General features: G+C 41.2%; 1 protein-coding gene across 1 annotated transcript; it reads right to left on the bottom strand.

Moving 5' to 3' along the window:
- Positions 1-1,685: 1,685 nt before the first annotated feature.
- LOC115175946 (receptor-binding cancer antigen expressed on SiSo cells) lies at positions 1,686-16,299 on the bottom strand. Its single transcript, XM_029735614.1, has 7 exons — positions 16,009-16,299; positions 11,144-11,238; positions 10,750-10,828; positions 10,380-10,532; positions 9,681-9,788; positions 6,276-6,370; positions 1,686-3,901 (listed from the first exon to the last, which is right to left on the bottom strand). Exons 2-7 carry the CDS (start codon positions 11,224-11,226, stop codon positions 3,784-3,786), a joined length of 636 nt encoding a protein of 211 aa, XP_029591474.1. The 5' UTR covers positions 11,227-11,238; positions 16,009-16,299; the 3' UTR covers positions 1,686-3,783.
- Positions 16,300-16,621: the final 322 nt, after the last annotated feature.

Here is a 16,621-nt window from a genome sequence, read left to right as displayed (position 1 = left end):
ACGTTACATCTATGTTTGTGTGAGGATTAAAGTAAATCTAATCAACGGGCAGACTGATGCATTGAGACTGGAGTTGGAATGAGAAGCCCCATGCGATGCTAAATAACCTATTTCCCCTACTGCTATATGGGGATGTTCCGTTACATAACATTTACATTACATTTAAGTCATTTAGCAGACGCTCTTATCCAGAGCGACTTACAAATTGGTGCATTCACCTTATGATATCCAGTGGAACAACCACTTTACAATAGTGCATCTAAATCTTATAAGGGGGGGGGGGGGTTAGAAGGATTACTTTATCCAATCCCAGGTATTCCTTAAAGAGGTGGGGTTTCAGGTGTCTCCGGAAGGTGGTGATTGACTCCGCTGTCCTGGCGTCGTGAGGGAGCTTGTTCCACCATTGGGAATAACCATGACCCTCTATTCATTAGAGTGCAAGCAGACTGATGAATCATTCCATCTGCTGTAATCTCTCTCTGCAACCAGGCCTGGTAGCAAAGAGAAGGTTGAATCAATATGGGGAGGGAGGGTGGAGTCATGCTGCGTTCGTTACCAGTGTGAAGTGGGAATTTACCACATACGAATGGCCCTCCAACAGGTAATTACTAGTGGGGTATCTCATTTATCATCCTGAGCTCTCATTTCTCTCACCTGCTGACCTCTGACATAAACTACTAAGGAAATTACCTTGATAACAGCATTTTCGGCAGTTAAACGCAATACAACTTTATTTATTAAAGGCAATCTATTAATATGGTTTTTGAACATAATTTGTTTACAGGCATGATAGCTGAACTTTTAGTTTATGGTTTACTAAGCTTGTTGGCCATTAGCCAATCAGCGTTTCTCAACGAGTTCATAAAATGTGAATGCATTCAACTGTTATTTTTTACTTCAAAACTGGTAAATTCCCACCTCCCACTTGGTTACGAATGCAGCATTAGCTGAGTTCAGGGCTGTCTCAATTTGTCTTTCTTTCCGTGCATCCTATCTCCACGCATCCTTCTCAGTTGTATTGGAGGAGACGGACCAAGGTCCGTCCTCTCTGACCTTCTCCAATGCATTTTGAGGAGGTGAGGTGATCGGATGTGAGGAATCAAGGAAAGATGGATTGAGATAGTGCCAGAGAGAGCTAGTAGTGGTTAACATACCAGCAGGAAAAAATATGGATAATTTACTTAGAATGGCTATTACTGACACAGATGAGACAATTTCATTTTTACAATGGAAATATAGTTATAATTCTGCAGGAACAGAGCAGATTATCCCTCAGAGATGTCTACTCCAACTCTTCCCGAAAAACTGATGAGTGAGACATTTCGTTCCTAAAAGTAGGTCATGATCAGTCTTTGAGTGGTTTGGTCAAGCAGGGGTGTTTTTGAGAGACAGTGAATTTGTGATGATGATGTTACATGTCTGACCTTGGATTTGAAAAGCATTTGAAAGGAATTTGCCTTGCACGAGATTAAAATGCCCTATTAATCTACTTAGAGAACAAGCATATCTAATGACACTGGGCTACATGCACGTAAAAAGTTTATTCATAATGGGAGTTTTTCCTAATGCAATAAATCGTGGGTGGTTCAGAGAAATAATATGGCTTGAGTGAATCTTGGGAGGACATTTTATTCCAATACTAAAAATTCATGTTCAATTACACACAAGTCTGAAAAGAGCAAAAGTGATTTAATGCTGATTTAATCTTGAAATTCACTTGCTTCATTGGTTTTGTATCTTTGTTTCTGTCATGACTCTAACATTGGTTAACATTTAGACACAATTGAAAGGGGATCCAGAGATTTACCATAGAAAAATAAGGAATGTGCAAAAAAAGAGATCTTTATTGACAAAGAAAAACATATTCATGTATCCCCATCATGCTGACTTTGATAACAATTGGAAGAAGAATTTGCAAAGAAAGCAAAAGGACAAAGGTCAGCAGTATTTTCATAATTCTCTGTGGCTAACAACCTCTTTCTTCCTGATCCAATGTTCCATGCAATGGGCAATATAATACTATCAATATTCTCTATTATCAATATCATCAATATCAATATTCTCTGAAAAACAGAAATGAATCCCTCATTTACCACAAAGCCCCACCTAAAATAACCATGAAAACACCACAATGTTTAAAAGGCATCGTTCATTTAGACATTCAATATAAAAACTACTTTTGCCAGAATCCCCATATTATATACAGGATACCCCACTGATGGTACAAGGAAAACACAAATGTGGAAAAGGAACTATCAATTGTTATTCTAATCCAACAGGTCTGTTTAATTGTAAATGCCTTATGTCAGATCTACAGCTCCATCTCTGCATATATGTTTCCATGGCAACTAGACCCTTCTGCTTGACATTCCAGTCTCATACACCGGTTGCTGGGCACTCACACACAACACACACTTCCATCACAAAAAGCTCCACTTGATTCGACATCTATTGACCATACCAAAATCACATTGATACTTAACAGGTTATTGGTCCAGGCTTTAACTTATGAAACCTATTGACTGATTCTGTTATTAACCGTCCACAAATTAGAGGGGAGCACAGAGCTTTGCATCTTTTTATTTGCTATAATCACCGATCAAGGATGTGAGTTGGCCATGTCTGATAACCAAGCTTTCTCAGATAACACAGAGACAGAGTTTGTATGCATTATGCTACATTGAACGTGTAAAATAAAATTAAAAAACACATTCAACATAATAAGAAAGACAAAAGTCGTTAGAGTCGCCACTTCTATTTTGGTGTATTAAAAAACAGGGATAAGAACAAGCAGGAAAATGTTTGGATTATTCAAGATGTCAAAGATGTTGAGCCTGGCAGATCAGTAACCATAGGATTACCATAGGAATCCACAGCCAACTCTTGAGTAAGGCTCAATTAAATTCCCAAATCCCTTTGACAGTGTCCACAACCTCAGTTTGAAACTCTTCTTTTTAAGCCTTCAATTCAAATGTGCAATTCCAGTACATTGAAGGCTGTACAGTAAAAGTACATCAGGAATATCAAGCAACGTCAATGAGAGAATGTGTTTTCGAACAATGATGACGAAAAACGTAATTAAAAAGCACAATAACCAAGCCAACAAAGGGATGTATGTAACTGATATACAGTGAGACTTACATTTAATTACACACCTTTGTCCTTCATGTTATAAATAAGACAATGTCAGAGAAATAAGTCTCTTTTGAGAGTCCATTTGTACTATAGGTACCAGTATATTTACACATATTCCTGGGAAATACAAATGGACAACTCAAAACTATTTACTGAACCCAGAGTCATACTTAGCCAGAGTGACATTTGATATCAAGTCTCTGACATAAGGCAATACCAAAGGGCATTGCACAGAGCATTTATTGAACCCTTCAGATTCAATAAAGTATGGTCGCACAAACTGCAATTAAATCAGGGTAGTGTTCATTCAGCGCAAAACAGAAGAAAATGGACTGATACAGGGAGTGACTTCCTGGACTTGTCAGATAAGAAATGCTAATTTCCAATTTCCGTTGCGTGCCCTAATGAACACATCCCAGGAATGAAGTGCCTTCCGATAGCTGAATGCAACAGTCACTGAACAAACATCACACTGGCCAAGCCATGCCTCGAATGATGGCTGGTGGACAGAGATTTGTTTTAAATGACCGCTTTGTGGAGTAGAGATGATCTTCGTGTGGAGATGACTAGAGGATGGCGTGATGACGTTTGTCTCAGTGTTTCTTTTTTTGCCCTCCGGCTCAAGGGATGAGTGCTCTAAACAAAATGTTACGAGAGCTTGACAGCAATCTTCTGGTCCTTCTTCATCATCCTCTGAACCTCCTTCTCCATCTTCTTCCTCTGCTGTTCCATGGAACGCTTTTCTCTCTCGGCCATCTTCTGTTGTCTGGAACACAGGGAAACACAAAAGGTATGAGTTTAAAAGGATTGCAACAAAGCTCATTACCAAGCTTTTTGAGAGAGCAAAGGTGATGGTTCACAGGGGTAGAGAGAAAAAAATTATTATAAAAAAGGTACTGCCAGACAAGTTTCCTTGAAGCCAGAATTTTCTTTGTGCAAATAATGCCGTTCTTTCATGTTGAAGCTGTGTTGAACATTCTTAATATATTGCCACCTGCTGGATAACAACTAAACTTGTAGATCAACTATATGAGAGCAATATGACACTGAACATGACAGGAGTTTAACATTGAACTAGGGCTGTCCCCAACTAAAACAAATATTGGTCGACCTTGAGTCGTCTAGTCAAAATTTCTAAAGTGTATTCTTCCATAAAATGACACATCCTATGTGTTTTAATCAAATCAACTATACGCACTGAGCTTGTCTGATGCTTTAAGCGCACCGTTTGATGAAATAATTAAAAGACACAAATGACTAGAGGGAGTACGACCGCATTTGATTGTGTAGGGCCTGGGAGGATGAGTCGTCAGATGCTGCCTGGGAGGCCGATTTAGTGCTCAGGTGATAGCAACTCCGTTGCTGCCTCCGCCCATTGTTCTCAACAGTGGTGTAAAGTACTTAAGTAAAAATACTTTAAAGAACAACTTAAGTCATTTTTGGGGGCATCTGTCCTTTACTATTTATATTTTTGACAACTTTTAATTCACCACCTTCGTAAAGAAAATAATGTGCTTTTTACTCCATACAATTTCCCTGACACCCAAAAGTACTTGCTACGTTTTGAATGCTTAGCAGGACAGGAAATAGTCCAATTCATGCACTTATTAAGAAAACATCCCTGGTCATCCCACTGCCTCTGATCTGGCGCGCTCACTAAACACCTGCTATGTTTGTAAATTATGTCTGAGTGTGCCCTGGCTATCCTACATTTTTTTATTTTTTATTATGAAACAAATACAATAAAAACGGTGCCATTAAGGTATCTTTTACAATTGGTTACTTTTTTCACCACTGGTTTTCAACACCAATATGCTGGTTAACTTTGATATTACTCACATAGCTACATGGTCTAGGAAAAGGCGCCAATTCAACAGTGCACTGATGTGTTCCAAAACCGCAGAGAGTGACTGCTATCCAACACGGGAGAAAGCACATTTGTTATAAAATATCATTTTTATTAATGTTGCACCATTGTTCTTACGTAATATAACCATATACATTTTCATTCTAGACGATTTTGTGGTTCCAACTTTGTGGCAACAGTTTGGGGAAGGCCCTTTCCTGTTTCAGCATGACAATGCCCCCGTGCACAAAGCGTGGTCCATACCGAAATGGTTTGTTGAGATCGGTGTGGAAGAACTTGATTGGTCTGCACAGAACCCTGACCTCAACCCCATTGAACACCTTTGGGATGAATTGGAACGCCGACTGTGAGCCAGGCCTAATCGCCCAACATCAGTGCCCAACCACACTAATGCTCGTGGCTGAATGGAAGCAAGTTCCCTCAGCGATGTTCCAACATCTAGTGGAAAGCCTCCCAAGAAGAGTGGAGGCTGTTATAGCAGGAAAGGGGGGGATCAACTCCATATTAATGCCTATGAGTTTGGAATGAGATGTTCGATGAGCAGGTGTCCACATACTTTTGGTCATGTAGTGTATATGTTTGGTCTCATTGAAATAGAGTAGGCTGCCAATGCATGGGTGGAGAATCACTGGCAGTTATCTTTCCAAGGAAATGTACTACCTGAATATGATTAGGCTATAGTTTACTACATTGCCTAGAAATAAATATGTATAACCCATATTTGTCTTAGTCTGAAAATCTTCCCACTCATAAAAAAGGTAGGCTATAAAAATAGCTCAAGAGAAAATGCAAGTCTCTCCAACTCTGCCCTCTTAAAACTACGTCTAGCATATTGGCTGATACAGCCCAGTAATACCGATAGCTTAATATAAATGGGACGCGTGAGAATCTCAGGTAATTTAACCTAGGCTATTTCATGGGTTATTTTTGCGCATTTTGATATTGCCTAATGGTGCAAAATTGCTGGGATCATGGCTGGTAAGTGAGCTGCATCACATATGCCTAAAATAATATTGCAGGTCTGCAACCAGTTATGAGTTAGCGGGTGGGAGCAGGATGAAGCAATCAGTCCCTCGCAGACTACATTGAAACTAGTTCCACTGCTTTTTTCCCCACATTCTTCCCCTCCAATCAGGGCCTGATTTAGACCTGGGACATCAGGTAGGTGCAATTTATTATCAGGTAAAACAGAAAACTAGCAGGCTCTGGACCTTGTAGGGTAAGATTTGAATACCCCTGCTTTAGACAATATAATAATAAAAAGTGCTATCACCTGAGCACTAAATCGGCCTCCCAGGCAGCATCTGACGACTCATCCTCCCAGGCGTTGGTATCCTCGTGCCAGGTATCCATGTCTCCAAGCTCAGACTGTGGGACAGAGAGGAGGACAGGAATGCAGTCAGGACACAGTATAGGATGGCAGTGGGACCTAACCTCCATTAGCAACTATTCTTCACACCGCTATAAACCTTAATTCAACCTGAATACAGAGAACTGTGGCCCTGGAGGACTTGAACACTCCTGGAAATGTGCACTGCTGGGAATGAACAAATGTCACAGCACTGGTCCAACTAAAACAGACTACTTTTGAGATGGTGAACTAAAAAGAAACCCAGACTTCATCATAGTGCAGTGGTGTGCTGGTCTGTAATCCTTGAAACAAGAAATTGGACAGGCACTGGCTAGCTTCTCAGCTTTTGGTGGCTGAGGTTTTGAAATCTGGAAACAGTGGATGGAGCAGTGCAACCCCTCTCAAAGCCTCTGCCAAAGCCCCTCCCCAGCACGTCCCCTTTCAAATAACCACCTGTTTACAATCCAGGCTGTACAACAATTTTAGGATGTTATCTGTGACCATTCAAGTTAAAAACCCCACCCTAACTTCAAATACCACCTCTGCAAAATCAGTATTTATCAAAATAATTAGTGACGCTAATCCACCGTACAAGGAGATCACCTCACCCCCATCTTAGAATCAGCAGAGGCCAGCAGATGATAATATAAATGTTAACAGTCTGTCACAAGAGACTAGTGGTACAGTGCTTATAGAAAGTCAACAACCCTTTGAACTTTTTTTCACATTTTGCTGCCTTAAAATGTAAGAAGGGATTAAATTAGACACAAACTACTCCACAGTTTAAAAGTGAAAGTTATAGAACATTTTCCAAATTAAGGAAAAATAGCAAAACTGAAGTATCATAATTGGATAAGTCTCCACCCCCCTGAGTCAATACTTGGTGGAAGCACCTTTGGCAGCCATTACAGCTGTGAATAACTTGGAATAAGATTCTTCCAACTTTGCACAACTCTTAGGGCAACATATATCCATTGTTTTTGTCAAATTTTTTCAAGCTCTCTACATTTGGTTGGAAATATTTGATGGACAGCAATATTCAAACCTTGTCTCTGATTTTTTAAGCAGATTTAAGTCAGGACTGAGACTAGACCACTCAGTAACACTCAACACCTCTTGGAAAGCCTTTCTAGTGTGTCTATCCCAGGGTTAGGTTTTCAGAAACTGAACACAACAACATTGCATTCAGTCCATATTATTGGCCTGTATGACAAAGTGAAAATAAATAAACCTGTGTAAAAAAAATCCACTGCAAATTATCCACTCTGTTTGCAACAAGGCTGTTAAGTAATATTAAAAACAACAGGGTTGGGTCAAATCCAATACAACAAAGTGAAACCCTCTCTATTTCCAAGTATTGTGGTGGCAGCATCATGTTATGGGTATGCTTGTCATCGGCAGGGACTGCGAATTTTGTCAGGATCAAAAAGTTAGAGGAAAACCCGACTCAGTCTTCTGTACCCTAAAACACTTCTGCGAGCAGGCCTTTCTAATCGATCTGGCCCGGGTATCCTGGAAAGATATTGACCTCATCCCGTCAGTCGAGAATGCCTGGTCGTTTATTAAAAGTAATTTCCTCACCATCTTAGATAAGCATGCCCCTTTCAAAAAATGCAGAACTAAGAACAAATATATCCCTTAGTTCACTCCAGACCTGACTGCCCTTGACCAGCACAAAAACATCCTGTGGCGGACTGCAATAGCATCGAATAGTCCCCTGCGATATGCAACTGTTCAGGGAAGTCAGGAACCAATACACGCAGTCAGTCAGGAAAGCAAAGGCTAGCTTTTTCAAGCAGAAATTTGCATCATGTAGCTGTAACTCCAAAAAGTTTTGGGACACTGTAAGGTCCATGGAGAATAAGAGCACCTCCTCCCAGCTGCCCACTGCTAGGTAACACGGTCACCACCGATAAATCCATGGTAATCGAAAATTTCAATAAGCATTTCTCTACGGCTGGCCATGCCTTCCTCCTGGCTACTCCAACCGCGGCCAACAAATACTTATTTTCCACCATAATTTGCAAATAAATTCATTAAAAATCCTACAATGTGATTTTCTGGATTTTCTTTTTCTCATTTTGTCTGTCATAGTTGAAGTGTACCTATGATGAAAATTACAGGCCTCTCATCTTTTTAAGTGGGAGAACTTGCACAATTGGTGGCTGACTAAATACTTTTTTGCCCCACTGTATATCTCACTGATCACCCCCAAAGCCAACACCTCATTTGGCCGCCTTTCCTTCCAGTTCTCTGCTGCCAGTGACTGGAACGAATTGCAAAAAATCGCTGAAGCTGGAGACTTATTTCCCTCACCAACTTTAAACATCAGCTATCTGAGCAGCTATCTGAGCAGCTAACCGATCGCTGCAGCTGTACATAGTCCATCTGTAAATAGCTCACCCAATCTACCTACCTCATCCCCACACTGTTTTTATTTACTTTTCTGCTCTTTTGCACATCATCATCTGCTCATTTATCACTCCAGTATTAATCTGCTAAATTGTAATTCTTCGCTACTATGGCCTATTTATTGCCTACCTCATGTCTTTTGCACACACTGTATATAGACTTTCTTTTTCCCCCTACTGTGTCATTGACTTGTTTATTGTATTATTGGCTTGTTTATTGTTTATTCCATGTGTAACTCTGTGTTGTTGTCTGTGTCACACTGCTTTGCTTTATCTTGGCCAGGTCGCAGTTGTAAATGAGAACTTGTTCTCAACTAGCTACCTGGTTAAATAAAGGTGAAATAAAAAATAATAATAAAAAAAATAAACCTGAGATATACTTAACCTTTTTCAGGGAGACAATTACACACATTTTCACACCAAAGACACACCAGAATGGCTTTCCAAGAGGTGTTGAGTGTTCCAGTGTGGTCTAGTCTCAGTCCTGACTTTAATCTGCTACAAAAAATCTAAGACAAAGTTTAAATATTGCTGTCTCAATGATCCACAGCCAAATGTTATGAGTTTGAGGAATTTTGGATATGTTGCCCTAAGAGTTGTGCAAAGTTGGTATAATCGTATTCCAAATTATTAACAGCTGCAATGACTGCCAAAGGTGCTTCCACCAAGTATTAACACAGGGGAGTGGAGACTTATCCAATTATGATATTTCAGTCATTTTTTCTTAATTTAGAACATTTTCTATAACTTTCTTTCACTTTGAAAATGAGGGGTAGGTTGTGTAGCTCTGTAGGAAGAACAAAATCTAAATCTCTTTTTAGATGTAATTTTATGGGAGCAAAATGTGAAAAAAAAGTTCAAGGGGTTGGAAATTGTCTATAGACACTGTACACTGGACGGTGCTACACTAACTCACAGATGGCTGGATGAAGGAGGTGTCCTGAGTGGCTGCCAGTCTGCTGGAGAAGCCCGCACTGCCGTCGGGTACCAAGTAGTTGAGTGGCTCCCTCTTCTTCAGCACAATCTGGGGTGGGGACAGAGCGAGAAGGAGACAAGTTAAAACTACTAAGCCTCAACAATATGATATGGCATGACTACAAGCAGCAGCGTGGCCAGCGATATTGTCGACAGAGTGTGAGGCAAGAGGCTGCACTCATCATCACCAATACAGATACTGTTAAGCATCAGCGCACGTGCACGGGTGTTTTCTTCACTCTCTCATGCCATGTGATAGCTGGGTGATAACAAATGTGGAACAGTGCAGCCTCGCCCATTAGACTATTTTTGTTTGTGTTGGGAATTACCCTGCTCCTCCCTTTTGGTAAATGTATATTGCTAAGTCTACCTTCAATTAGTGTTGAGAAATGCACTTAAAGCTGGAATCTGTACTTGGTGAAAATGCCTCTTCCATTTGGGATATTTCAACAACAAAAAAGTTACGTCAAACAACAAACACGTTTTCCCCCTCGGACATCATTGCATGCGCCTCACACCACGCTGCAGGACACTCCTCTCCTGAGTTTCAACTAAACAAAACAAACACAACAACAAAAGATGCTGGGACGAACAGTGGAACTTTATACAGATTTCAGCTTTAAATGAAGACCCAGCCTACTTTCTGTGTTTTCCTGATGGTGGGAGCCATGTCTTTGAAGTAGTCTGGTTCCTCTTCCTCGCCAGGCTGAGGTGGCACGTTGCCGTTCCCGCCCTCGATCTTGATACTTGTGGGACCTTCTTCATCCCACGAGCTCCATTCTTCAATCTCTGGCTGCACAGGGTTTGGTCAAAGGTGTAAATTAAGTTTATTGTAAAAAATAATATGACAAAAATGAAAGAAATAAGCATTTAAGTGTGCCACAATGTAAACACTGACTGTTGGTTGCACAATAAATGCAGGTTTGTTAGGGATGTAAAGCGAATCGACTAAGCACTTGCCTCATGTTAGCAATAATGGGCTGTAGCTTATAAACTTGTATATCACTGACCTGTTTGGGCACTGATGAAAAATCAACCGTCGTTGGAAGAGATATCTGATCACCGCTTAGCTTACGCAACCTCCCAGATCTATGTCAAAAAACACAATGTGCTTACCATCAAACTGTGGGCCACCACAAAAACATACATTTTAGAGCAAAGGCATTCTATGGGATCCAATTTTCACATGCAAATAAGATTTGATTTCTATGCTAATGTATTTGGTTGTCCTCAAGGAATAACGTTCCATGAGATTAACATTCATTTCAACTAAGTAAAATGACTGGAAATCTTACACACGGTGGCTTTCAGATTTTACAAAATCTATGCAGACATAGTCTGACACGGCAAAGGGTTCTAGATCGGTTTTGCTTCTTTCAATTCAACATAATGGTTGTTCCTTACCTGCATATCAACCTTCTGAAGAATGAAAGGAAGGTTGCAAGCCATGTGCAAATCTTGAAAAGGCGAAACTGAGAGATGGCCATGGTGAAATTGAGCTAAAAGGAGGACACACCATTGTTAGCAAATCCATTGCATTTATAATCAGAATTTTCCAGCAAGACTGTCATCAACATCTATCTAATAATGAGTAAGCTTGCTAGCTGGTATAGCTTTTGTCATTAGCATAGCTAGAAAGTTAGCTAGATATTTTCTTCCAGGTTACTTCTGTCATAATACCCATAAAAGCTAGCAGTCCAACAGGGAAATGGTTCCAATTGTTTTTCCACCATTAATACATTTTTCCCATAGAGGATTTTAGAAACACTTAAAATAAGGACTGTGTTTCATGTAGGATTACCCTGGCGTGATGTTTTGATAACCGTGTAAATCTCTCTAGGACAAGGTGACTTTTATCAATATATCTGCCTGTATTTACCCACCAAAAATGAAACGCTAAATAGCTGCTAATGTAGCTATCATAAAGATCTACAAATGTCATGATGATCTGGATGACTGTCAAATCGAGGCAAAGGTAAGCAATCTCTGGATTAACTATCTAATGTTAGCTAAATGTAGTAATGAACAAATTGGCTACATTTCTTTAAATGAGAAATTCTGTGAACGGTCTTGTGCAAGTTTAAAAAATTGACAATGCCTGTCAGCAAAGGTGTCAGCTGGAGATGACTTGCAGGAGCTTGCAGGGATTAAAGAAGTCTCGAGGTATTGCTCTCCTGAGGAAGAGTACCTTATGATAAACTGTCGACCACATAATCTGTATTATTCGTAGCCGTCTATTTACCACCACAAATCAAAGCTGGCACTAAGACCGCTCTCAACCAACTCTATAAGGCCATAAACAAACAAGAAAATTCTCACCCAGAAGCGGTATTCCTAGTGACCGGGGACTTTAATGCAGGCAAACTTAAAATCAGTTTTACCAGCATGTCACATGTTCAACCAGGGGGGGGAAAAATCCAAGACCACCTTTACTCCACACACAGATGCATACAAAGCTCTCCCTCGCCCTCCATTTGGCAAATCTGACCATATTTCTATCCTCCTGATTCCTGCTAACAAGCAAAAACTAAAGCAGGAAGTGCCAGTGTCTCGCTCAATACGGAAGTGGTCAGATGATGCAGATGCTACATTACAGGACTGTTTTGCTAGCACAGACTGAAATATGTTCCGGGATTCCATCCAATGGCATTGAGGAATACACCACCTCAGTCATCGGCTTCATCAATAAGTGCATCAACGACGTCGTCCCCACAGTGACTGTACGTACATATCCCAACTAGAAGCCATGAATTACATGCAACATCCTCATCGAGCTAAAGGCTAGAGCTGCCACTTTCAAGGAGAGGATAACTAATCTGGACGCTTATAAGAAATCCCGCTATGCCCTCAGACGAACCATCAAACAAACAAAGTGTCAATACAGGATTAAGATTGAATCCTACTACACCGTCTCTGACGCTCGTCGGATGTGGCAGGGCTTGAAAACTATCACAGACTACAAATGGAAACCCAGACGCGAGCTGCCCAGTGACGCAAGCCTACCAGACAAGTGAAATGCCTTTTATGCTCGCTTCGAGGCAAGCAACACTGAAGCATGCACAAGAGCACCAGCTGTTTTGGATGACTGTGTGATAACGCTCTCGGTAGCCGATGTGAACAAAACCTTTAAACAGGTCAACATTCACAAAGCCGCTGGGCCAGACGGATTACCAGGATGTGTACTTAACCTGTAATGGATAGGGGGCAGTATTTTCACGGCCGGATAAAAAACGTACCCGATTTAATCTGATTATTACTCCTGCCCAGAAACTAGAATATACATATAATTATTAGCTTTGGCTAGAAAACACTTTGCGTCGGGCGCGTCACCCTTCTTATAGTGTCTTGAACGCACAACAAAACGCCGCTATTTGGATATAACTATGGATTATTTGGAACCAAACCAACATTTGTTATTGAAGTAGAAGTCCCGGGAGTGCATTCTGACGAAGAACAGCAAAGGTAATCCAATTTTTCTTATAGTAAATCTGAGTTTGGTGAGGGCCAAACTTGGTGGGTGTCAAAATAGCTAGCCCGTGATGGCGAGCTATCTACTCAGAATATTGCAAAATGTGCTTTCACCGAAAAGCTATTTTAAAATCGGACATAGCGATTGCATAAAGGAGTTCTGTATCTATAATTCTTAAAATAATTATGTTTTTTGTGAACGTTTATCGTGAGTAATTTAGTAAATTCACCGGAAGTTTGCGGTGGGTATGCTAGTTCTGAACGTCACATGCTAATGTAAATGCTGTTTTTTGATATAAATATGAACTTGATTGAACAAAACATGCATGTATTGTATAACATAATGTCCTAGGAGTGTCATCTGATGAAGATCATCAAAGGTTAGTGCTGCATTTAGCTGTGGTTTTGTTTTTTGTGACATTATATGCTAGCTTGAAAAATGGGTGTCTGATTATTTCTGGCTGGGTACTCTGCTGACATAATCTAATGTTTTGCTTTCGCTGTAAAGCCTTTTTGAAATCGGACAGTGTGGTTAGATAAAGGAGAGTCTTGTCTTTAAAATGGTGTAAAATAGTCATATGTTTGAAAAATGTAAGTTTTCGGATTTGAGGACTTTGTATTTTAGCGCCACGCCCATCATTGGATATTGGAGCAGGTGTTCCACTAGCGGAACGTCTAGATGTAAGAGGTTAAAGCATGCGCGGACCAATTGTCTAGTGTCTTCACTGACATTTTCAACCTCTCCCTGAATGAGTTTGTAATACCTACATGTTTCAAGCAAACCACCACAGTCCCTGTGCCCAAGGAAGCAAAGGTAACCTGCCTAAATGATTACCGCCCTGTGACACTCACGTCGGTAGCCATGAAATGCTTTGAAAGGCTGGTCATGGCTCACATCAACAGCATCCTGGAAACCAATTCGCATACTGCCTCAACAGATTCACAGATGACGCAATCTCAATTGCACTCCACACTGCCCTTTCTCACCTGGACAAAAGGAACACCTACGTGAGAATGTTGTTCATTGACTACAGCTCAGCATTAAACACCATAGTGCCCACGAAGCTCATTACTAAGCTAAGGACTAAACACCTCCCCCTGCAACTGGATCCTGGACTTCCTGACGGGCCGACCCCAGGTGGTAAGAGTAGGCAACAGCACCTCTGCCATGCTGATCCTTAACACAGGGGCCCCTCATGGGTGTGTACTTAGTCCCCTTCTGTATTCCCTGTTCACCCACGACTGCGTGGCCAAACACGACTCCAACACCATCATTAAGTTTGCTGAGGACACAACAGTGTCCGACAACGATGAGACGGCCTATAGGGAGGAGGTCAGAGAACTGGCAGTTTGGTGCCAGGACAACAACCTCTCCCTCAATGTGAGCAAGACAAAGGAGCTGATCGTGGACTACAGGAAAAGGCGGTCCGAACAGGCCTCCATCAACATCGACGGGGCTGAAGTGGAGCGGGTTGAAAGTTAAGTTCCTTGGTGTCCACATCACCAACAAACTATCATGGTCCAAACATACCAAGACAGTCGTGAAGAGGGCACGACAAAACCTTTCCCTCTCAGGAGACTGAAAAGATTTGGCATGGGTCCCCAGATCTTCAAAAGGTTCTACAGCTGCACCATCGAAGGCATCCTGATCGGTTCCATCGCCGCCTGGTATGGCAACTGCTCGGCATCTGACCGTAAGCCGCTACAGAGGGTAGTGCGAACGGCCCAGTACATCACAGGGGCCAAGCTTCCTGCCATCCAGGACCTATATAATAGGCGGTGTCAGAGGAAAGCCCAGAAATTTGTCAGAGACTCCAGTCACCCAAGTTATAGACTGTTTTCTCTGCTACTGCATGGCAAGCGGTACCGGAACGCCAAGTCTAGGACCAAAAGGCTCCTCAACAGCTTCTACCCGCAAGCCATTAGACTGCTTAACAATTCAGCTTCTACCCCCCCTCTCTTGTACACTGCTGCTACTCGCTGTTTGTTTGTTTGTTACCTATGCATAGTCATGTCGCCCCCACCTATATGTACAGATTACCTCAACTAGCCTGTACCCCTGCACACTAACTCGGTACTGTGCCCCCTGTATATAGCATCGTTATTGTGTTACTTTTTATTTTAGTCTACTTGGTAAATATTTTCTATTCTCGAACTGCACTGTTGGTTTAGGGCTTGTAAGTAAGCATTTCACGGTAAAGTCTACACTTGTATTTGGCGCATGTGGCAAATAAAGTTTGATTTGTAGTTTTGCATGTCTACTTTGATGCTACTTAGCATTCGAATCTGAGAGTAAATAGTTTAATGTATTGGTACGTCACATTGTCAGAGATATCCATGGTTATCAAAACATCACGCCAGGGTAAGCATACACAAAACACAGCCTTTATTTTGTGTTTCTAAAATCCCAATTGGGAAAAATGTATGTTTGAAAAACGATTGTAACCATTTTCCTGTTTGACCTCTAGGTTTTATGGGTATTGTGACACCACCTCTGTGGGACTCTATTGCTGCATCGTCTTATGCCCCATTCAAAACAACTGAGAACTCAAAAACATACTAGGTGAAATCACGAGGTCAGTGAACTTCAGGTCGGAGCTCTGGAAAAGAGGTCCGAGTTCCAGAGTTAGACGACTATTGAAATCTATTTTTTCTTTCGTATATCTTTTTTTTATCATGAGTTCCGAGTTGTCTTGAACGGGGCATTCTTATCAAGTCTAGGTAGCTAGATTTTTGTCTGAAACGGATATAGAAAAGTAGCCACAATTCATTGTCTTCATAGCTAAAATACAGACACTCACCGCACAGATCAATATGCTTGCTTAGCTGGCGAATCAGATGTGGCCGTCCCCAGAATTCATTTATTTGGCTAGCTTAGCAAATGAGCATACCGGTATGCAACGTATTTTTCCTTGTAAATCTCACTCTAGAAACAACCCACTTGCAATAATGATACCAGTCATATCACAGGCGTATGTGTCAAACAGCTGCTACCTAGTATCTGTTTTCATAATTTATTCAAGAAACATTAATCGCTTCCTCATAGCCTCATGGCTGCCATCTTGAAACAGAGGAGATGATGTGGAACTAAAGCCGGGGCAAGAGGCACCCTCAGCAACGCTGTGCTTTAGTATGCATTTGTCTTCTGCCCCCAGTGGTAGAACACATCATAGGACTTTGGCTTTATTTGTCTTCCCTGAACAAGCTGTTATGTGAAATGTAATAAGCTAAACAAAACAGTATTTGGTTAATAAAAGCATAAATGTCATCCAGACAATCTATGGATTTATTATGGCCAACTAATTAGGACACCCCGTAGGCCACTAACACATTGCAATATAGCAGGGATCATCAGGTCCACATGATTTCTAATTAAACCCTTGGAACGGATGGTCAGATGGCCGGAGGCCCGGA

This window comes from Salmo trutta, chromosome 3 (assembly GCF_901001165.1).
Source record: "Salmo trutta chromosome 3, fSalTru1.1, whole genome shotgun sequence".
NCBI classification, from domain to species: Eukaryota; Metazoa; Chordata; class Actinopteri; order Salmoniformes; family Salmonidae; genus Salmo; species Salmo trutta.
Note: the sequence above shows the minus strand (reverse complement) of the source record. Positions and strands in the feature narration are given on the sequence as shown.